Genomic DNA, 23,641 nt, shown 5'->3' on the forward strand with positions numbered 1-23,641 from the left:
TTCCTATCCACATGGGTAAAATGCTCATCTTGCACCTTGATTACTATAATATCCTTCTCTCTGACCTTGACAAACACCGTCTTCTACTGCTCATATCCACGTATAATGCTGCTGCAAAGATCATCTTCCTATCTGATTGCTTTGACCATGTAATTCCTCTCTTGCGTCCCTCCCTCTTCTCTAGGATAACAAACAGAAGCTGCCTGTTTTCATTTTCAGGGCCTAGCCTCACTTTATCACCTCTCATCCAGTGTCGAAAGGTTGACTCCTGCCTCCAATCAAGCCCGTGATAGCAGCCTCCATCGCCCACTTGTTACATTTTCAAACCACCACCTTCACGCTCTCTCCCATGCTGCCCTGAGTGCCTGGGAGGAGCTCCCCGTAAACGGCTGCAAAACTAATTCATCCTCCTTCAAACCTCTCCTGAAAACTTCTCTTTGCCAGGAAGCCTATAAAAAGCTTGGCAGCGATTGGCTGGGGTGTGCTAAGAGCACAGGCTGTCATGCTGACCACGTCTTCTAGTTCCCTTACGTTCTTCCATCACAGAGAAAGACAACAGAGGGGGCAAAGTTTTCAAATACATCCTGGCCACCAGGGTTTGATGCAGACACAACTCATGCCTGCTGACGGGGGAAGGGGGCATGTCATCACCCCACGTATTGCCTCTGAGAGGAACCTTCCAGCCCCATCTCCTGGGCTAGGGCAGCCAATCCTACTGGCTCCTGGAGGGCTGGGGCAACAGAAGTGGGGAGCATGTGCCTCTGGACCCGGCCATGGAGACTCTCATGCTCTCACAGTCACCTCAGCAAGTGAAAGGGCGTGGCAATGCCTCTACCTCTGGCTGAGCAGAGGCCCGGGAACTTGCTCCTGGAGCCTTTCCCAGCGACCCCCCACCCTGCACCCAGCCTGGGGCCACTGTGCTCTCCCTGCCAGAGTTACCGGACCCCTCTGTCCTCCTCCTGCTGTGCTTCCCTCCAGCATAATTCTGGCTTACTTGGCCCCTGTCCCCAGAAGATAGGCCTGAGCAGGGAATGGAGGCGGCAGGCCACCACTGCCTCCCCAGCCAGGCTCTTGTGCTGACAGCCGCTGCCCTGCACAGATAGCTTGACCCAGAGCGGCCACCTTCACCCGGTGTGAGAAGCGTCTCCGTCCCACCCAAACCTGGCTGTCAGGGAGAGGGGCGGAGCAAGCTGGAAATGTGCCCGGGCCAAGGGAGAGACACATACCCACCCACCCAGCAGGCTAAGCACACCAATCCCTGCAAAGGCAGTTTGGCACTCGCAGAAATCGGGAGGGGGAGGGGGTTTGAGGACCCTCACCTTCCAGTTAGAGAACTGGACTTTAAGCTAACTCACTCCCCTGCCTGCAGCAGAATAACTGAGATATCAGAAGCTACTAAATGGTCCGTGCTGAAGGATACTAAGGGATGAGAGCAGGATAGGGGAGGGCACTAGCTCTCTCACTTCTCAATTAGCTCTGCAACTAAAAGGGAACAGGTTTACGCAGCTTCAACATAGCAAGAGCCTGCAGCAAAGAGGGCAGCTGGAGTCAGGCTCTAACATCCTGCAGCACAGAACCTGTAGATAGTTACTGAGGCATTCAGCCCATGGGATAGTCTAGCCAGTAATAAATGGCTGAACATGCTACGCATTCTACATTTTGTTTAGAGTTGGTGTCTCAAAATGTAACAATTTAAGGGCTATTAGTTTAATGTTAAAACAACTGTTCATGTTAAGGTCACACTGAGGAGAAAAGATTTTAAATGTTAATAAAGTTACTGTTTTGCCATTTTATATTTCAATCATTCTATCATTATATTTCAATTAATTATAAAGTGCATCTAGTGCCCAGCCAGTCCCTTCATGTGACTTAGTTTATCCAGAAGGCACTGACCAATGAAGGCACCTTAAGACACCTCAGCTACCTTCCTAGACAGAGCAGGAGGCAGGGCCGGCTCCAGGCGGCGGCCCATGGAAGGGGATGGCATGTCCATCTCTTTGGTGGTAATTCGGTGGCAGGTCCCTCAGTCCGTGTCAGAGGGAAGGACCTACCGCTGAATTGCTTCCGAAGAATGAAGCGGCAGCGTTAGAGTTCCTGATCACAATCGCAGGTTTGGTTTGGTTTTTTTTTTTTTTTTTTGCACTTGGGGCAACAAAAACTATGGAGCCAGCCCTGGCTAGAGGAGTTACAGGCTGAGGCATCTGAAATTGTTGACAAATACAAGATAAATTAGAAGTTGCCACCTCCCTGAAGTGTACCCACTACAATCTCTGGAAGCAGAAACTGCTTATACCCAAAGTTGCTGTTCCACCCTTACAGAGTTAACTAGAAAGTGATGATTTGCCGTACAATATCCTTCAGCTAATTAACTCGAATCTCAGCTCAGTCCCTAGTGGACAATAGTCTTCAAATTTCTTCACAGGTTGAGAAGACCAGAATTAAGGAAGCCAAGAGACTGTGCTCTCTGTCCCCACTAAACAATGTTGTTCCACGAGGTCTGCATTGAGGCTTTTGGTGGGCAGTGCAGAAACAATGTCCTCGTTACTTAGCCACAGGAAACTAAGTTACAGTTCCCAGCATTCCTATTCGTAATATTAGTCAAATGACTCCAGGGCAGGTAGGTGAACTGCAGCCTTTTGTTCAAACTTCTGGGTGGAATAAAATGGAGGCTGAATCGTATTGTAACTGTTCCCTGTGCCCTTTGATGCACCTGCTCCATACACGGCCCTGACAGAACCTCAGCTTCATACTCAGTGTAATCAGCACTACTGGCTTCCACCCTCATTTGCCAGGAAGAAGTCAGGGTGAATTCTGATATCTTCACTGGACACCTCACAGTAGCACTCTGCAGCCACTTCTCCACATTCAAGACTATTGTGCCCAATTTTTGCAGTCTTCCCCATAAGACTTCCACCTTGTTGAGTCCTAGAAGATGCCTGCCTGGGAATGGTGTACATTGTCCAGCATGCCTCATGCAAACAGATTCAACTATGCACTTGCAGAGCAAGAGAAAGGGAACTGGGCAGATGCTACCAATCCATCTGATATTTGACTCCCACCTAAAATGCTGTAGTTGGTCATCATCTCTGCCTTTCTCCTCTTGCCACTTCAGGTGACAACTGCAAAATCCTTTCGAGGCTGAATGGTCAATAAAACTATTCAACATTCACAAAATTCCAGGGCATGTTGTCAACTGTAAAGAAGCCAACAGAGTAAGGCTGTGCTAGGAACCAAGGTAACAATCAGCCCTGGAGAATCTATGAACTCCCAGCAAGCAGTCGTCTCCTTGCTACTGGTATGCTGCAAAACTTTTGCAATTGAGCAGTGTCTTTGCTAGATCCCATTCTGCAGCACTCTCTGCAATCCAGCAGCCCGGGTTCTAATATTGAGTGGGAAGAGGAGAGCTGGCGTTCAGACACTACAGTGATAATCACAGTCTAGATTGATTAAACAGCATAAGCACTGCGCCAAACGCTGCAGTTACTGTGGAAGGCAGAGCACACTGCTGGAAAGTGCAAGTCATTCTTACAAATGCATCAGAAACAATACTATGGGAGCTCCATTGAGGGAGAGGGATCAGGGAAAGGAGAGGAAAAGACTTGAGGAAGGAAAACCAGTAACATGAAAATGTGGAGGGAAAGTTAGTGAGAAAGGGAAAGACAGAGGATGGGAGAACAAGAGGCAACATCTTGTTTGCTAATGAAGCTCTGATTCCCATATGAGGCAGGAGAAGTTCAAACAGCTTCAGAGGTAGGAAATGCTGGGACAAACTGGGTCAGGGGACAGAAGGAGACTGGGAAATATCGGTGTCTGTAGTGGACTAACAGTTTTCAATACACAGATTTTGAATTTTAATTAAAAACGGCTTTTTATACACAATTTCTCAACAGATGCTGCCTATAGGACTTTATTGTAATCCAGTGAGATACTGCTAAGGACCATCAAAAAGCTGGAGGGCAGGGGATGGAGCTCAGGTATGCGGCAAAATGAGCAGAATTTATGTTGGGGGTGAAATAGAAAAGAAAAAGCATCCTTAAACTCCCATTTCATTTCAGTAACCTCATCTGCAATCCGTAGCACAGATCAAACCTCAGAAGCCTTAATTAAAATCCAAATAGCAATATTTTCAGCAGAGCTACTGAAATACCCACACCTGGTCAACCATTAATTAGAGCATATCAGACTTTCACGTGTGCTCAGCACAGCTGAGATTCTTACATGGATACTGCATTTGTGGGCACAAGAACAGTATGCGCAAAGGGATAAGTTTCTCCCTTACAGACATTCAGACAATACTTCTGATTTCACGGCAGTTATTTGTCCCTGCAATGGTTCTTTAAGATAGAAAACTTTAAAATTCACAATCATTTTACTGAACACCCTTCCGAAGTGTCACCTATAGCACTGTCTCAAGTCACTACCATTCAGCTCCAGTACCTCGCAATGGGTATTACAGACTAGGGGCTGGTCTACACTACGGGATAAAATCGATTTTAGATACGCAATTTCAGCTACGTGAATAACGTAGCTGAAGTCGAATATCTAAAATCAATTTACTCACCCGTCTTCACCGCGCGGGATCGATGTCCGCGGCTCGCCATGTCGATTCTGGAACTCCGTTGGGGTTGGTGGAGTTTCGGAATCGATATAAGCGCGCTCAGGGATCGATATATCCTGTCTAGATTAGACACGATATATCGATCCCAGAGCAATCGATTTTAACGCGCCGATACGGCGCATAGTTTAGACGTGGCCTAGGAGACATGGGCCAAAGTGAAGCACATTGTAAGCTGAGTCCTTATCAGTTGGCATGTCACCACTGTACAAATATTGTCTGATTCAGATTCAATATCATCTGCTGATACAGGATGTTGGGCAATCTCTTAGCACAGCAACTACTGGAGTGGCTTATAAATGGCTGGACGCTGCCCAGTCCTGGCCTCTCACGGTGAACCTGCCCTCTCGAAAGTCTGGTGAATATGAAAAAACCAGCACGCTACCTTTTTCCCCGTTTGTTTCTCCACCATGTCGTTGCTGAGAGAGAAATCGTCTGACTGTGGTGTTTTAGAACACCCACCCTTGGGCATCGTTCTGCCTTCCTTACTTGATCTTCATTTATGCTGCCATCGCCTCGTCATCAACCGTCTGTTTAGAGAGAAAAATCAGAAGAATTAGAGAATTTATAATGATCATTAAAAAAGAGAAAATACAGGATAACTGCTGCGCTGGGCTCCCAGAACAGGTACAAGCATCCACACATCCCACTCAAGGTGGGGCCAATCTGCCATGGGCCCCAGATGCAATTTGTAAGGGAGCAAAGAGACACCTGCATTAAGTATTGGGCTGCTTCTGAGAGACTGCTTAATGTAATTTATCTTGGAGGCACCAGGGCTAGTTACCGTGACGGGCTAGACTCAAACGGAAAGTGATACCCTTACTTTCTGTCTACAGAACTGATCTTAACTCCCACGTGGGGCTTCTCTCAGCCACGGTGGCCTCCACCCCAGTAAACTAATGCCCCAGGGCTTGTAAAGATGGGCCCTATGTACAGGTATTTTTGGCACTTACGTAACTATTTGTGCCTCTGGAGTTTATCATCAGTTCTATGAATTTTTCTTGTATTCAAGAGACTAAACACATAAAGCAATTAACATGTGGTGAATTAGGAAGTCTACTTATAAAATATGCCTTTGTATTGGCCTGCTTCTCATATCTAGAGAAAAACAGAGGATGCAAACACAAGGTACAATGTTCCCTGCAAGGTTTTCAGAGAAGCTGCCCCAAGCCAAGCCCTTTTAGTCTCAGCACGGCCATTGTGCCCGGGCCTAGGTAAGGCACAATTCAGGAGAACAACAAAGAGCTCTGTTGCCGGTGCCATGTGTTGCCTGGTTACAGAGCTGAAAAGACAACTGACATCTGAAATACACAGAAGTATGTGTTGTAACCAAGATCAGAAACATGGTCTGAAGCCAGGACAGGCAAGGCCTTTTAGGGAACAAAAATATCTCCTCTTCTGAGGTTAGAGGCTAAAAAGCATCAGCACAACAGTATACTTCAGAATAGCGACCCAAATCGAGTCCAAAAGCAAAAGTCTTATTGTACTTCGGCTGAAACGACAAACGGGCATCATTTGAAAAATCTTCCACCAGCTAATTGCCACCTGATGGCATAACACACTGCACCCATTAACTTTCTGCTGTTTTGTTGTTTGTTTGTTTTTAAAAAAAGGTACAATTGCAGGAAATTGTCCATGAACAGAGTAATTCCAGAACGCCATCCCCAGTCTAGGAATTTTGTGGGTGAGGAAAAGAGAGAACAGAACTGAGATGGGGGAAAGCAAAACCTCATACCAATTTTTTGGGTGCCTAAAAAGCCACAGCTTTGAAGGCCCACAGCTTGAAATGGTTTGAATCAGTTAGGTGTTTAGTTCCATCTGCTGACTTCACTCAGATGACTAAATATCTATCAGATTCATGGCTTCTGTCTTGTTTATTTTGTGTCTGGACAATGAGCCGCCAATTCAGCACCTCTGACCAGCATTACATTCTGCTGCAAAGATTATCTTCCTAGCCCATCGCTTTGACCAGGTCACTCCTCTCTTTGCATCTGTCCACAGGCTCCCTCTTCTCTATCATATCATATGTAAGTTACCTGTCTTCGCTCTTAAGGCCCTTCACCGCCTATTCCCACCCTACCTAGCATATCTCATTCAGCATCAAAAGTTCAGCTCCTGCCTCTAACTGGCTCATGGTGCTAACCTCTAGCACCTCCTTGTTAAATTTCCAAACAATCACATTCATGCTCTCTCTTATGCTGCCTGCAGGTCCTGCTCAGGCAGAGCTCTCGGTAAACATCTGCAAAACTAACTCTGTCTCCAAATCTCTCATTAAAACTCTCCTCTGCCAAGAAGCCTACAAAAAAAGCCTTGGTGGTATGTAGGCTGGGGGTGTGCTAAGACCACCCACCGCCTGTCATGCTGACCAAGATTGTCTCATCGTTGCCTTGTACTCTCCCGTCTGTCCATCTGTATCCATCTCTTGTCTGATACTTAGATTGGAAGCTCTTTGGGGCAGGGACTGTCTTTTTGTGCTACGTCTGTACAACCCGTAGCGCCAGGGGGCTCTTGTCCTGAGTACTGCTGTAACAGAAATAATCATATGACATTTACTTTAGTAAAACTCTATGGAAAGCTCTTCATTTGTAAACATGTCTGTAAACTATAAACCCTACCTATTACACTGACTATAGGCTTATCAGAGTTGTTTTTCAAACTTATAAAAACGCTCCATGCCCCTTTCGTAGCCCTACAGCAGCAGAAGTTAACCAACCAAATGCTATCTATCCCCAGACAATGCTGACACACATCAGTTAATGGAGATGTTATAACAAAACATGGTTTTCCTCAGAGCAGCCACGTTAGTTTCTGTTCTTAACACAGGTGACTATGGAGAAATTATCCATATTTAGGAAATGAAAAAGGCACCAGAGGCCTCCTTAGCTGTGGCTCCCAGCCCTAAGTGAAGGTAGTTGTGTCAGGAAACCCTGCTATGCTGGGTACCAGAGATGCACAGTAAGGACATTTCACCACTTCTTCCTAAAATCAAGGGAGCTGGAATGACACTCCTCACTCTGCAGGGAAACTAGGGAGCAGAACACGCAAAGGAGGCTGAAAAGCCTCTCCCATCACTGGCCCTGGAAAGGATGAGTGGCGAGGAATCCAGCAGATTGGTAACATCAAAACACAGGCAAACTGACATTACTATTAACATTAAAGTGAAATACACCAAAAAACTTCTCCATAATTTTCAGAGTAGCATGAGCGTCCAACACATGGACATTTCTATAGTCCTACTACATAGCACTGCAAAGGCATGAAGCCCATGGTGAACATAGCAGCTCACATCAAAATGCTGACAAAAAATGACTAGGAGCAGCATTTTAAAAAGGTGAGCCAGCTTTCACTGGGCATTATAGGTTGGAAAGAGTAACTGTTGGGATTCATAAAACCCAGAGTCAAGACTGTGCCAGTCCTTGGTACTATGACAGACCACCATTACTGATTTGGTCTGTCCAGATTAGGCAGAATATAAACTTTAATGTTAAAAAAAATAAGATTTTGAGCCTTCATAAAGTGGAGAAAACCATGCACACATGACCAGCTGCAGTGATTTCAGGCACTTCTTAGATCCTCGGGATTCTGAACTGCAGGATTGTTCTGTACAGACTATTGTCTGGTATCAAGGTTGCCATCATTTCCACCTGAAGCAAAGCTCAGTGTAAGTGTGAAAGCTTGTCTCTCTCACCAACAGAAGCTGGTCCAGTAAAAGTCATTACCTCCCCCACCTTGTCTCACCACTTCCACTGGTATGTTATTTACAACCTCCCAAATCTCAGCAGCGGAGAGTTCTCTCTGATTTGCCCAGCCTACATATTCCTTTCTTCATTTCATGCCATTAGTCCGAGTTATAACCCAGGACTTAGAACTGAGTCCCACTAACAAGGAAAAGGAAACATATGAGTTTGCAGGCAGGGGGACGCTGGGGGTGATGAGTGGGACATGAGTAGAGCTCCACCACTCCAGTGCTTGCATGGGGTCACAAGCTGTCATTCAAGCATATGCATTTCAACAACAGTATGAACATCTACGCAATGGAGATTCAAAGCATTTGGTGTCAATGATGGAAATTCAGTTTTAGTCTACACGGGATATTAAACCATATGGCACACTGAACAGCTTCGCTTCCTGTAGATCTATTAATGCATGAACCAGTATGCATGGGATCAGGGCAGTGACATTGTGCCCTGTAACACAGACTATGTCAAATTACAAACCAGATCCAATTTAGGATTCCATTTCAAATGCCTCACTAAAATTGGGTTTTATGGACATGTGTACCGTCAATTTATTTTTGAAAAAAATCTGTCCACACTAGCTGTCATTGTGTCTGTTTGTAACCAGGGTAGATACCTATTCACGTGGAGCTTGGAAAACCTGTTTAACTGAGAAAAGGCCAGACGGGTGCCAGATTAATTCCGCACCCCTTCTGTTCATCTAGCTGACTCATTACACTTGGAAAGCTGGCTGCCTCTTCATGTAAACAGAGCACTGGCCTATTTAACAGCTTGGAGGGAGTATTACATTTGCACAACAATAATGCTTGCAGTCCTCATTTCATTTTTAAGCACAGTTAATAGAAGTCAGAGGGGTGGTACAAATGCCCAATTTGTAAGAGCCACCCCCAAGATAAAAGAAGTGAAGGCCGTGGCTGACATATGCATGCAAGCAGGACCAGCGGAGGGATGTTAGTATATTACATACAATTTGGCTCCAATCCCTCCTAATCTGAAAACTGGACAAACCACCCATTCTACTACACTGCTTTAAACTTTACTTTAAACTACAGGAGACAATCATCAACATTTCTATTTTGTAAACAATTAACTAAGCTCCTTGAACCAGATGATTACACTCCTGTCACACAATAAAGTAGTGGGAGACCAAGCGAGCACAACGTAATAAAATCCCTAACATTTCCAGAACAACAAAAGAAACTGTTTACATGTGGCAGGCAGCCAAGCTACTGGACTCCACCAACCCAGGCACAAACAAGTGCATACCAGCCTTTTCAACCTGGTTCCCGTAGACATTTGCAAATCATTTTTATGCAGAGGTTTCAATGCCTCCCCCAGGGAAAGAGGGCAAGGGGCAGGAGTAAAACGTCCTAAGACATAGCAAGCCTGTAAATTAAAGCTCACTGCTGGGTCATGAAACCCTATTACAGGCAACAGAGATCAGTAAAGCTGGCTATGAGGCTAAGAAATATCTGAGTGTCCCTCAGGCCCCTTTGTATAAGCACAGTTGTTTTTGTCCTCTCCGCTTTTTCTCCACAGGAATGAACACAATACTTTTCAAACTTTTACCACCACCCACTAAAAAAAAAAAATATGTAGCAGCAAACAGCATTTCTGTATCCATTTGCTTCTCTCATCGCCCTCCACCGCAGCTACCGAGCCTGTTTGGCATCATCTGCTCCAAGTACTGCAGATCCTTCCTCCATGACACAACCTGGTTTATAGGGGGTCAGAACGGTTAAGATGTTGCAAACTATTTGACAAGCATCTCTCCCTGCCCCTGCCTAGTACACTGTCATGCTATTCTGCAGCCAGCAGATCAGGAGGGAACCATGCAGAAATTGAAACATTTGGTGGCCTTGTAAGGAACAGATCTGGATATTTGCCTATGGAGTCTTCCATTAACAAATCCAAACTCCACTACAAAATGAGGCTAGTTTCTATAGGGAGACACCATCCTCTCTCCTCTATGGGAGGCACAAGCCAGGCAGGCCACAGAATTTTTATTTTCCCCAAGATGTGTCAAATCCAGAGCTGCATAATCAATCCCAACATCTCGATGGGTGACCACAAAATGGGATGGAGCCAAAAAGGGAAAAATTAACTGTACTTCCAAAAATCACTATTATGAAACAAGTGTTCCCCGTCCCTCCTCATTTTAAAAACAACGTTTACATTTGATGAGGCCCAGTTGTTGTTACGGAGTTGGAGGGGAGGGCATGCAATACTATCGGACATGCAGAATTACAAGGGCCTCCCTTAAGACAGAATTGAGCTCTCTGTCATCCCTGCTGCTACAGCGAATGCGGACTTATTTAGGATTGGCAGAAATGTATCCAGCTGGGCTCTCTGAAAGCACTACTCTGATTTCTCACAGCCACCCAGTATGATGATAACGTGCTTTTTTATAAAAGGGAAATCTATTTTGTACCTAGAGTTGATCTGCCAATAATGCCTATTTATCCACAGTATTTTTTACATCTCTTCCTTTTACAGACACAGCTGTGCTGGATCTTATACTGCTTACGTGTGAATACATGATGATGATGAGAGGTCTTAGGATATTTTCATGTGCATAATATATATACTGTACATAGAAAGGATGGGCTGCCAACATTTTATATACGTGTGTTTTGATTATTAAATATTGTTTTTAAAGATAAATATCAATAACTGTGCAAATGTCTTGTTAAACATTAAACTCTGAAACAGAGCTTGAATCATTTCTTCCCAGGCACAAAGTGTGGTGAAGCTGCAGTTAAGGCTGACCAGAAACAACATTAACCTTTCATGGAAATAACAATTTAAAAAAATATTAAATTTTTGAAAGCCTGGAAAACTACACCCGAGGTTCTACTTACAAACCCCAAACCTTGGAGTGTTAAATGCACATTAGATCTAGTGTGAGTTTTATACAGGTGTTTCCAATAACAATTGTGATTCTTCCTCCACACACTTCATCTTTACTTTATCTTGTATATCCCATAATGTAAAGAACTGGGAGTAGGAGGTTTGTATTTGCGGATGAACTAGAGCTATCAAAAGGCACATGTATAATTGATGATATAGTTATTCTTGGGGAACGGACAATAATTATTGTCCTTTCTATGCTCTGGTTAGATTCAGGAAGTGGAAAGTCCATCTTTTTCTATAGTTGTGTAAGGGTATAAGGCAGCAGGAGTGCTTTGAGCTAAGCAATATAAACACAGGTGCAGTTTAGTTTGGTTTGAATAATATTATAGCATGTAATCACAAAGATTAAGAATAAGATATTCTAGCATAATGGATACTGATGAAATAAATCTATGCATTTTTAGAGAATAAAAGGTGTCTCTAAGTTTCCAGTTGTTCTGAAAGTAACTGTTCGGGGATTGCGTTAAGGCTGTTTGGGTGACCTTAACTGGAGGTTACCAAGCTTTCAACTCCAGCTTGATGTATTTTTGCCTAGTTCCTCAGGTTTTCTTTTTAAATATATAACGAATTCAGGAACAGGTCTGAAATCAACAAGATTACATTCAAAATAGTGCAAGGTACTACACTTCGGAAGGGAAAAGTACAAGCACAACTACAAAATGGGTGGTAGTGCTGCTGAAAAGGGTCTGGGGTTACAGTGGATCACAAACTGAATGAGTCACCGTGATGCAACTGCAAAAACGGCTAATATCATTCCAGGATGTATTAACATCAGTGTCGGATGTAAGACACAGGAGGGAATTGTCCCACTCTACTTGACATCGGTGAGGCCTCAGCTGGGGTGCTGTGTCCAATTCAGGGAGCCACATTTTAGAAAATGTGGACAAATTGGAGAGAGCCCAGAGAGCAACAAAACACACAAAAATGATAAAAGGTTTTGAAAACCTGACCTATCAGGAAATGTTGAAAACTGGGCATGTTTATTCTTGAGAAAAGATGACAGAGAAGGGCTCTGATGACAGTCTCCAAATATGGCTGTTATAAAGTGATCAATTGTTCTCCCTGGCCACAGAAGGTACGACAAGACATACTGGTCTTAACTTGCAGCAAGGGAGATTTAGGTTAACTATTAGGAAAAACTTTCTAACTCTAAGGATAGTTAAGCTCTGGAACAGGCTTCCAAGGGAGGTTGTGGAATCCCCATTGCTGGAAGTTTTTAAGAACAGGTTGGACAGACACCTGACAGTTACAGACTAGGTTTACTTGGTCTTGCCATAGCGCAGGGGGCTGTGCTTGATGGCCTCTCAAGGTCCCTTCCAGATTGACGTTTCTGTGATTCTATATGAGAAATGCTCCATGGCAGGAATCCTGGCAGGGACTCCCCACTCCTTCTCAGACTGCCTCTCTCTGTCCTCATGTGTCTTCCTTTCTCCTATTCTCCAGATCAATCCCTGTCCCTCTAAGGTGACTTTTCCTCTCCCATTCTTTGCACTCCTGCTCCCTTCCACACACACTCTGCTGATGCTTTAGAATTAACATCTGTATCTGGGTTAGTTTCCATGGGGCCATGGAGACTCAAGTGAGCCATGTTATTTAGGCACACACACATACACATCCCCCCGCCCCAAACTGCTACTTTCAGAACAACTGGAAACTTAGAGGCACCTTTATTCGCTAACAATGCATAGATCTATTTCTTCAGTATCCATCATGCTAGAATATCTTATTCTTAATCTTTGCGATTACACGAAGACCTGATTACAACAGACATCCCCTCAACAAAGTGAAAGGAAGAGTCCAGGACCTTAACAGCACTTTCTAAAGAGCCTAGCAACCGTGCATGTCTTATTATGTATGTGGAAATGGTTATTAGTACTTTAGACACTTCCTCACCACGCTGAGATTTAATTCAAGTCTTACCCCTATTTACTGGGCATTTTATAAAACTGAGACACACTTGAAATCAGAGAGAGAAGCTCAGATTGCCATGCTGCTTTGCGAACCTTGCTATGCACACAGTACTTAAGGAACACAATCAAGGTTATGTTAAAAACTTGATATAAATTGAGAAAAGTAAGGCTCCTAGACAGCTCTGTCATGGTAACTTTTTGCAATAGCAATTCTTGACAAGCAGTTAAATTTAACCACAAAAAATCCACACACAGGTTTGATTGTTATTTTCTATCCTAACGTGCACTGGGCATCAGTTTAGTGTCACTGCTGGAAACTTCCAACCATGTACAACACCACCCAGAAAAATCCAGGCAGGACCACTCTCACAGTGTACATCACATCTTAATATAAAGAGCCCTGATAGCACCCCTTAAAATTACTGGCCAAAGTTTTGCCCATATGGTTTCTTGAGCATCCAGTTTTCTCGCAATCTCGTCACCTCAATTATCCACATGCAGTGGATGATACTGCTACATTTTTGGACATCAATGACTGCCTCGCAACTGGTCAGTTACAAAATTCCCTTTTGATACAGTTGGTTCTCTGCTTTGTGGTCGAAGAACAGAATCGGCTGCTGTGAGGAAATCTTCAGCATAGCTCGACTATTTACAGGAAGGCTGGGACAGCTTGGGGTCCATCTGGGCCACAACTTCTGTCATGCCAGAGGACCTGATTACATCCCCTCAGTAAGGTTAAAGGAACAGTCCAGGACGTTAACAAAATTGAACTAAAGCCTTCAAGAGTCCAAGGCTTGAGCATTGTGTGGGTCCCTTCCATACTACAAAAATGGATTCATGCTTTAATTGTATAAGAGAACTAGTTTGATTCTTGATCTTCCTAACAAGAGTTTTGCAGTTCAGCCGGCATATTCCTATTGATACTGGGTAACAATGAAAAGAACCAACCTTCTCCCGTAAAGTATATTCCATGGACTGAAAGACATAGAATGCCACACAGCTGGGGGATAATTGTCAACAACATTATTTTCAAACAGTCCACACAGTAAATATTCTCAATCAGTTATAGTCAATTAAAGAAAGCGAAAAAATAAGTGGTCAGTGCTACTGTAATTCTTCTCACATGTACCCACAGGTGAATCTGGCTTTGGTGGATAGCTATGAAGACTGAAGGCTTCTATTCATGGAACTGTGAGGAAGGGAGCAGGGCCAGCTTTCAGCAGCGTGCTGCATGCTGGAGGGACCTCCTCTAGGAGAGTGGGGAATTCTCCACACTAGCTGTGGTTTGGCCCATCTACTGAAACTCAACAAGAGTGCATATTAGCATCAACTGTGGTGGTGATTTTTGGGACAGACACTAGACTGAGACCACCAATTTATTTCAAAGGTAACAACGGACAACAATCCACAATCTGTTACAACACTCACTGAATCAATGGAAAGAATTCCACTATCTTCAACAGGCTGTGGATGAGGCTCTCAGGTTGAGGGGTGGATTCTAAAAGGTAGCCTAGATTAGATGAAGGCTCCACATTTCATTTCACTTGCATCCTTCACTCCCTTAATATGTTTGTGTAAAAAGAGAAAAAGCAGCTGTTAAAACAGCAGAAACAGGAGACTGCTTCCTAGTGGTTAAAGCACAGGACTGGGAATCAGGGCAACTGATCTCTGTTCCTGGCTCTGCCAATGACTGGCCCTGAAATCTCTCTGAACCTCAGCTCACTCATCTGCAAAGGAGGATAATGCCACCACTCTTCAGAGGTACTGAAGCTTAATCGCTTGTAAAGTGCTTTGAGATCCTCCAAATAATGAAATTCAGTGAGGACAAATGCAAAGTCCTCCACTTAGGAAGGAACAATCAGTTGCACACATACAAAATGGGAAACGACTTCCTAGGAAGGAGAACTGCGGAAAGGGATCTGGGGGCCATAGGAGATCACAAGCTAAGTAAGAGTCAACAATGTAACACTGTTGCAAAAAAAGCAAACAACATTCTGGGATGCATTAGCACAGAGGTGGGCAAACTATGGCCCTCGGGCTACATCTGGCCTGCGGGACCATCCTGCCCGGCCCCTGGGCTCCCCAGCCCCTCTCCCGCTGTCCCTCCCTGCCCCGCAGAGCCACGCTGCCACACGGACAGTGCTCTGGGTGGCAGAGCTGTGCGCTCCTGCTGAACAGAGTGGCAGCGTGTCTGGCTCTGGCTGGCACGGCAGCCAGACATGCTGCTCTGCATGCTCTGCTCGGCATGGTAAGTGGGTCAGGCCAGGGGGTTGTATAAGGGGCGGGGGGGCCCAGGGGGGAATAAGGAGACAGGGAGCGCTTGAATGGGGAGGAGGTTTGGGGTGGTGATGGTAGGGGACGGGGAACAGGAGGGTTGGATAGGCATGGGGTTCCAGGGGGCCTGTCAGGGGGGTGGGGATGTGGATGGGGTTGGGGCAGTCAGAGGACTGGGAGCAGGGGGGTTGGAAAGCAGGTCCTTGGAGGAGGCAGTCAGGGGACAAGAGCAGGGGCGTTGGATGGGTCAGAGGTTCTCAAGGGGGCAGTCAGGAGGCAGACTGGGGGCGGGGGCCAGGGTGTTTGGGGAGGCATGGCCTTTCCTACCCAGGCCTCTATTCAGTTTTGCAACCCCAATGTGGCCCTCAGGCCAAAATGTTTGCCCACCCCTGCATTAGCAGGAGTGTTGTAAGCAAGACATGAGATGTAATTCTTCTGCTCTACTCCGTGCTGATTAGGCCTCAACTGGAATACTGTGTCCAGTTCTGGGTGCCACATTTCAGGAGAAAGTCCAGAGAAGAGCAACAAAAATGATTAAAAGTCTAAAAAAACATGACCTATGAAGGAAGATTGAAAAAACTGGGCTTGTTTAGTCTGGAGAAGAGAAGACTGAGGGGGGACATGACAACAGTTTTCAAGTATATAAAAGGTTGTTACAAGGAAGAGAGAAAAATTGTTCTCCTCAACCTCTGAGGACAGGACAAGAAGCAATGGACTTAAACTGCAGCAAGGGAGGCTTAGGTTGGACATTAGGAAAAACTTCCTGCCAGGGTAGTTAAGCATTGCAGTAAATTGCCTGAAGAGGCTGTGGAGTCTCCATGGTTGGAGGTTTCTAAGACCAGGTTAGACAAAACCTGTCAGGGATGGTCTAGATAACACTTAGTCCTGCCATGCGTGCAGGCGACTGGACTAGACTAGATGACCACTGCAGGTCCCTTCCAGCCCTGCAATTCTATGATTCTAAGTAAAGGTTCTATACACATGCAACATGATATCTTATTTCTCAGTTACTGAGTCTAGACTTAAGGAAGAAGGTATGAAAATCAGTCAGATAAGATCCACTCCTTAAGACTGGTTGCCACTGGAGAGCCTGTGCTCAATTAAAATAATAATTGGGGCTAAGAACACCCATGTTTCTTTATTTTGTAACAAAAAATTCACTAAGCTGTGGACTGGATCCTCACCATCCCCAGAGTGAATCCAAGTCTGCAACTCACTTGAGGACTCTGCTGACAACAAGCAGAGGAAATGCAGCTCAAGTGGTTTATGAGTAGCAGAGCCCTGAGAATGAACTCGGCCTTGTATTCGCTTTGATGACTCCTATTGGTATAACAGTGGGGTTTTGTTTGCTTCAGTTTCTGATATCTCAATGGTTTTAATAGCAAGTCTCCTGGTTTGCAGGAGAGCAAGCCAGGATAGGCTGACAGCAGTAGAGCTCCCCTACTGCCACTTCCTACACGCAAGCTAAGATCAGAAGAAAGGGGGTGAAACAGGCTAGGTTGGAGGGAGAGATGCGCTGATGCACAGACGTAAGGCTGCTAACACTACAGTACTAGGATCCTTGCACTGAGATGCAGAAATACACATTTATTAGCAGCTGTATGACTTCTCTTGAGTACAGAACATTAACTGTAGCATTGTTATTCCAATGTTTTTTGCGGGGGTTGTGAACTCATGTTTTCAAGATGGAAGAACACTTCACGATAACTCACAGAGGTTACTGAGAATTCTTTGTCCTCCATCTGATAATGGAATACATAAGAATGAATGAAGGGATATCAGAGATTCAACCCACAGTGTATCATGGAACTCTGGGTTGCAGCTATTCTGTATACCCTGGTGAGCAAAGTCATAGATAGCTCAAGACCAGCCTCAAGTAGTTTCTCAGACATACCTGTATGTACACAGGGGAGCTATATGTTTTATACTTTCCTAAGAAGAGACTTTCCATAAATCAAATTGCATTTACAGAACCATGGCAGAAAGGACTGACTAAAAGATGTTTGTTTTGCAACTGTGGTTTCTTTCTTGAGCCAATGTTCCTGCAGGTGCACTGCCTTTCCTCCTATACTCCTGATCTGCATACTTTTCATTTTCCTCATTCCTGGCACTAGCTGCTTATCACAAGCAGGGCTTGCTAGCAGAACACTATTTTAATAGAAAGCTATTACGTCAGCATACACAAGTGCCATCTGTTTTTTCCTTAAGGACAGCTGAAGTTCTGAGAGCTATCAGAATGTTATGGATTTGTGCTTCTTATTTTGAGCCACCTGAACATTATAGGCCTCTATATTGGTGTATTTCCACCACAAAAAGCTTATGTTTAGATTCTACTCTCCTGGAGGCAAAACACAAGGGTGCCCACATTTACATAAAGGAAAGTTGCTCAAGAAAAGCACACTTGTTCACCGTGTGCACTGACCATGCCTGAGTTCCACTGGTATCCCACTATAGTAAGGCAGAGTGGCCTCATTCCCCCTGGTGAGTGGAGCTAAATCTGCCCCATCCATCTCACCGGAAGTCTGAGGGCAGAACAGAAAGTATGAAACGAGAGCTCTGAAGCTCATTTGGGGCCGGACCATAGGAGGGAACAGACCTCTTTCAGCAAGCAGAGACCTCTGCAGGATCTCGGACTAGCACCCGAATGGAGCTGTGTCCAGCTGTTGGAGGAGACAAAAGACCCTGAGGAAGGACTCAAGTGTCCACCACCCAACTGCAAGGCAACAAGACAGTTGTTGGTGCTCCAGCAAGCGGGGCTCTAAGTGGGGTAGGAAGTAGCCAAGGGGAAGGACACCTTGACCAGGTTGGGCTGCCGGGAAGTAAGGCAGCGTGGTTCCCCTGCTGACCCAGTGGCGAGATTGCCTGTCACTGATGGGGTTTGGGTGGGACCTGGTGGAGTAGGATAGGCCCAGGTCCCCCTACCCCTTCTGCTGACATCTATCACCTGGGGTGGCTTCAAACTCATTCTAGGCCAAGAGGCCTGCACTAAAGACTGTGCTCTGTCCTTTCCAGAGGGCCAGAGCTCCCCCGCAGACTGTTAATTGCTGTCTGCCTGACCCAGGAGGCTGTGGGCTAAAGATTGTGCTCTGCCCTGAGCAAAGGGACAGAGCTTCCCCAGCAGACTACTGACAGGGTTAAGATTTCATCAAGGTTAGTTTTAGGAAAAGCCAAGGATAGGTTACAGGCAATAAACAAAAACTCAGGGAAGTCCATGACCTGTCCCTGGCTTTTACTAAAAACAACAGTGACAAAATGAGACTGATGGGGATGAGAGCCCAAGCCCTGATGAGGAGTAGAGAGTTGTCTAGCACCTGCCACCCATGGTGGCTCAGAGCTGTGGGGTCGCCCCCCCGGTCATGGTGCCCCACAGCTCCAGCACCAGCCTCTGGGAGCTGCAGGGCCACCCCTACTGCAGCTAGGAGCTGTGTTGCCAGCAGCTCAAAGTTCTTGGTTCCCTCACAGTGGCTGAGAGGTCTGGGGGTTCCCCTATGGCGGCTGACAGCTTCGGATCTGCAGCAGAGAATGTCACGGAGGTCTCCGGAAGTTACAGAATCTGTGACTTCCATGACATAATCTTACCCTTCACTGTTGATTACTGCCTGCCTGCCTGCCGTGAGGTGGAGTAGCCTCCCGTAGCACTCGAGAGCGAGGGACTGCTACATCCACATATGAAGATCTAGACTGAAAGTCAGAAAGAACAGGAAGCCGGTTCTATTCTCTAGAGCTACATACAATACATATAACCCACATTAACAAAGAAGGTATGTGACATTTATGGAGTACTGCTCATCCCTGAAGACCCTCAAAGCATTTCACAAACTAAACACATACTTAGAAATGCTCTAGATTTTCAGGTGGAGAGAGGCAACCCGTCAGAATAATTGCACAAAAATGAGGGAGATAGGACATATTTTGCCAAGGATGCCAGAGCAACTGCCACGAGATCTTTCATGTCCATGCACAGAAGGCATACAAAGAGGAAGCTGTGTGGAAGCCAGCTACCTCTGGATGAAAAGCTCAGTCAAGCCCCATGGGATTGAAACAAGTAGTTCCATGAAGTCTTGGTGATTCTAACCTACTGTTGAGACCACTAAGCTCCAGCAATCAAAAGAAGGTATTCTCGCCTGCGTGGACATGAAAGTACCTGGGCCATTTGCTCTGGTATCTTTGGAAAAATATTTCCTCTCTCCCTAGTTGTTGTGCAATTATTCTGACTGGTTGTCCCCCTCTATTCCTCAAAATTCCCTTGGGTACTGCAATATACAGACGAACTTCTGAAAATGTAGAAACTTCACTTGTAGATAAGTGACAATTTCTTAAGCACAAACAGACATTATTACAAATGACAAATGTCATAAGCCTAAAGGTACAGGCCTGGAAGGCATCTAGGACTGGGAACAAAAGGGACTATGGAACTTGTTTCCTACCACAGCTCTTCAGTTTGGTTTTGTTCAAGGTCCACAGTGACTAGAAGTTATCCTCAGGTTTTAAATGAGCTTGGTGGGTCAGAGTCCAGTGCCCTCCCTCCCCCAGCACAACTGGTATTAATTGGCCACATTGTCTGCAGCTCTCCATTAGTGAGGCCAAGGACTTAATAGGAACGGGGCTAAAGATATACATGGTCATCAGTGTTAAGTTATGCCATTTTCTGGACTAAATAGAAGAATTCAGTTTTCAAGAGGCATCTTTTACAAGCACCATATTCCATTTCACAGGCTTCTCTCCTCTCCCCATCCTCAAACACCTTTCCCCCCCCCCCCCCCCCTTGCGGTTTACGTACTGGGTGCCCTGGTGCTCCGGTGCCAAGATAGGGATATGGGTTCCATCTATCGCCCCCCCCCCCCCCACACACGGTATTCACCAGCCAAGTTCAAGTACAATCAGGGACAACACCTACTCAAACCTAGCTAAGGACAATTCCTGGTGTACCAAAGTTGCAACACATCTTAACAGACCATACCCTCTGGACTATTGCAAGCCCTCTGCCTCTGGAAACACCCACCAGCACTCAGTACTTCCAGATGTGGTGGTGGGGAGATTAATGTGAACCACCTACCAAACTGTAATGCCGGTATGAAGGATATTCAAGTTATGAATATTTTAAATCTAATTCCAACAATATAATTCAGGTTTGTTTGTTTTTTTGCTAGGGACAGCACTCAAATAGGGAAGCCTTTTTACAAACACACTACACACCATGGAACAAAAATGTCAAGAAGCCAATGCCAGAAAACAATTGGGAAACAAAAAAGATGCTTCTGCCAGTTTCATAATTCTCTGTTGCTGTTCAAATAGAAAGGGGGCGGAGGAAGCAGACACTGCACAAGGTCTGCTGCGCAGATCTCTGGACTCCAGGACAGCCACACACATGCAGCTGCTCTCAAAGTCGGCCCTGCACATTTACAGAGCTAATGCTACCGCCCTCTCCCCCCACCCCTAAAAGAAGCAGCCTTGCCTCTCACGCTACTTTGGAAGATAAAATGGTTCTATATCCCTTGAAATGCTCTGAGGGCAACTTTGGAATTTCAATGAGGTTGTTTCATCCCTAAATAGGAGATATAGATCTGTTTGGAGCAGTGTATGTGCCTGCAAGAGAAATGTATCAATGTCGTGCTATTTAACTAGGCTGTGATGTCGCAAAAACTTGCTGGTGCTTCTGCCAGGCTTTTGCATATTGCACCCAACATATTTTAGGGCTTTTTCCCTAAAGCTCTAGTTCCTCTAGGAAATCCTCACACTCTCTTCTTGTCCTGCACTGGTACTCCTAAAAGGGACATCCTTGCCTTACTTGTCACTTTTACCATTGCTGGTCATTTTGTTGCAGAAGCAGAACAGCATCTCTCCCTATTGACTTTATTCTTTTCCATTTGGAAAGAGTGAATGGTGCCTTTCATTTACCTCTGCCTGCCTGCCAGCACCATCAGTTTTACCAGGCATGAGCATTTCTTTGGGAATTGTTCTGCTTCATGACTGTAAGACTAAATAAATACAAGCCAGTGGACATTCTCTCCTGGATGGTAGTTCCTTGTCCTAAAATCGTAGGATAAATATACTGTGTAAAGAACTGAGCCCAGGTTAATACTTAAATTACAGGTCTCCCCAAGCCTACTCCGTTCTCTATGCCTCCCTCTGCTCCAACCCTACCTCTAAACCACAGTACTAACAAAGAAGCTGAACCAGAGTAGATATGAAACAGCAATTCGTTTATAGAAGTATGTTCCTGTATAGATGAGAACTGATTTACTGCACATGGGCAATTGCTGAACATGTCAGAGAAAGAAAGATGGAAAGCTAGGTAAAAAAAAAAGTGCCTACATTAGCAGATCATGTTCCTTTGAACACACAGGCTCGTTCCTTTGGCAAAAAACTAAAACCCCACCTCAGCCTCTGGACCTAGTTAAGCCGGTTGCACGATAGGTCTGTTTCCTCCTTTAATGAACGAGAAGATTTGTTAGAAAGCTGCTGTTTAAACGCTCACTGAAAATCACGATTGAGGTTAAAAATGCCTAGAACTGCATCTGAGCTGCAAACCACACACATCCCCCCTTTCTGGAAACCTTAAACTCTGCAGATGTCCTTGTCAATATTTCAGATCAATGCCTCATGGTTTCCCGAAAAGCCAAAGCGTCTTCAGAAAGGCAGCACAGACGGGTGAAAGGCAAAATGTTCATACAACCAGCAGAGAGAGAAAACAATGGTTGGTTTTTAACATAAAGGCTTTAGCTACTTGGAGACCTTTTTGCAGGATTGTATTTCTTCTAAATGGCAGAAGCAAATGTGGCAAAATGACTATTAGCTACAGAGTGATACTTGGAAGGAGGGAGCTCAAAATAAAGCTAATTATTAATCTCAGATGGAATAAAGAAATAAAAGCCATACTAGATAACCACTGCATCCCTGGAAACAGTCTTAAAAATGGAGTGTGTATCCCAAACTAGAGCAAAATAAAGCTGGGTACCCAGGCCTCGTACGCCTAAGATAATGATTAAGATACAGAAAACAACCTTATACCCACAAGTACAACCTAGATTGTTCTGTATGTTTCCAAACTCCAACCCTAGCACTAGTCGGAAATAGCTGGAACTTGGCAGACTGCTGTGAGTAACAATACAAATGAGCACTCAAATCTGTCTTGTCACATGAGAACTCCCTTAGGAAGCTCTGCCAAACAGCACGTTTTAGGTCCTCCCTATAATATTGTAGCAACTATCAGAGCATTCATATATGACAGGACCTTGCCACGGTCAACACAAGCCGCTGCCTTGCAATGTTCACAGGACCAAACTGTTACAAACCATGATACAGCAATGCATAGTCCAGGGTTGTAACAGAGTTTGGTCCCATCTGTGCTTAGACCCATCCATGCTAATAAAATCGGAGGGAGACGGGGGATGGGACACACCATTCTGTAACCATGTTCCCCAATGCAGTTGCTGTTACAGCACAGAATGCCTTAGACTGAGTGGGGAGTGTCGGATTTTCACGCTCCACGTTGAGCGTTCCAGGTACGGTACCGTTTCTCACTGCATCACTGCTGCCGAACCTCCCCCACAGCCTTCACTGCTTCCAAGCAAGCCTGCCAGTACTGAGAGTCAGGGCCCAAGATCTCCACTGGCAAACCAGCATGTTTTCAATAAGTCAGCCACAATGACACCAGAGACATGAAACTGCTGGAGGATCTGGAACTTGTTACAGAAATCAAAAGGTGTAACATGACTGCTTAAAGCCACACTGCACTTCTCTGAGCAGGACCAAGCCCCTACTCCATTAGCTCCACTCTGCAGAAGCAGCATAGGGACTCCAGGGTACTAGTTAGCTGCCTGCATTCTTAAATGACGGTACAAGCACGGTTAAATGCTTCACACTTGAAACTAGGTTTACACTGTGCACACTTACTGCTAGCTTTCAAGGGAGCATTCATTTCTCATGATTCTGGTACATTACATTTCCCCCATGGAGCTCTGTTTACATCTGATAGCAGACTGCTGCCCCAATGCTAGCTGTGTAAACAGAGGCCTTGGAAGCTGCCTGGCTCAGTTCAGTATCCTGGCAACTTGGCTGAAGCCAGCTTTACAAACTCACAAAGTGTGCAAATTAATTTCATTATCCGCTCTTGCGCATCATGAGGAGGGAAAACAAATAACCTGCCTGAAAGTACATTCTGGTAATTATTAACCTGACATAAGTTAAAC

The 23,641-nt window shown here is 45.2% G+C and overlaps 1 protein-coding gene across 2 annotated transcripts in view; it reads right to left on the reverse strand.

Moving 5' to 3' along the window:
• Positions 1-23,641, reverse strand: part of ANKRD11 (ankyrin repeat domain containing 11) — a 249,862-nt gene that overhangs the window by 60,765 nt on the left and 165,456 nt on the right. For both annotated transcript variants that reach the window (XM_032764255.2, XM_032764254.2), the window contains one exon: positions 5,001-5,145. In XM_032764255.2, the coding sequence (XP_032620146.1) occupies positions 5,001-5,087 (87 nt within the window). In that variant the 5' untranslated portion in view covers positions 5,088-5,145. The remainder of the gene's footprint in view (positions 1-5,000; positions 5,146-23,641) is intronic.

This window comes from Chelonoidis abingdonii, chromosome 19, assembly GCF_003597395.2.
Source record: "Chelonoidis abingdonii isolate Lonesome George chromosome 19, CheloAbing_2.0, whole genome shotgun sequence".
NCBI lineage: Eukaryota > Metazoa > Chordata > Testudines > Testudinidae > Chelonoidis > Chelonoidis abingdonii.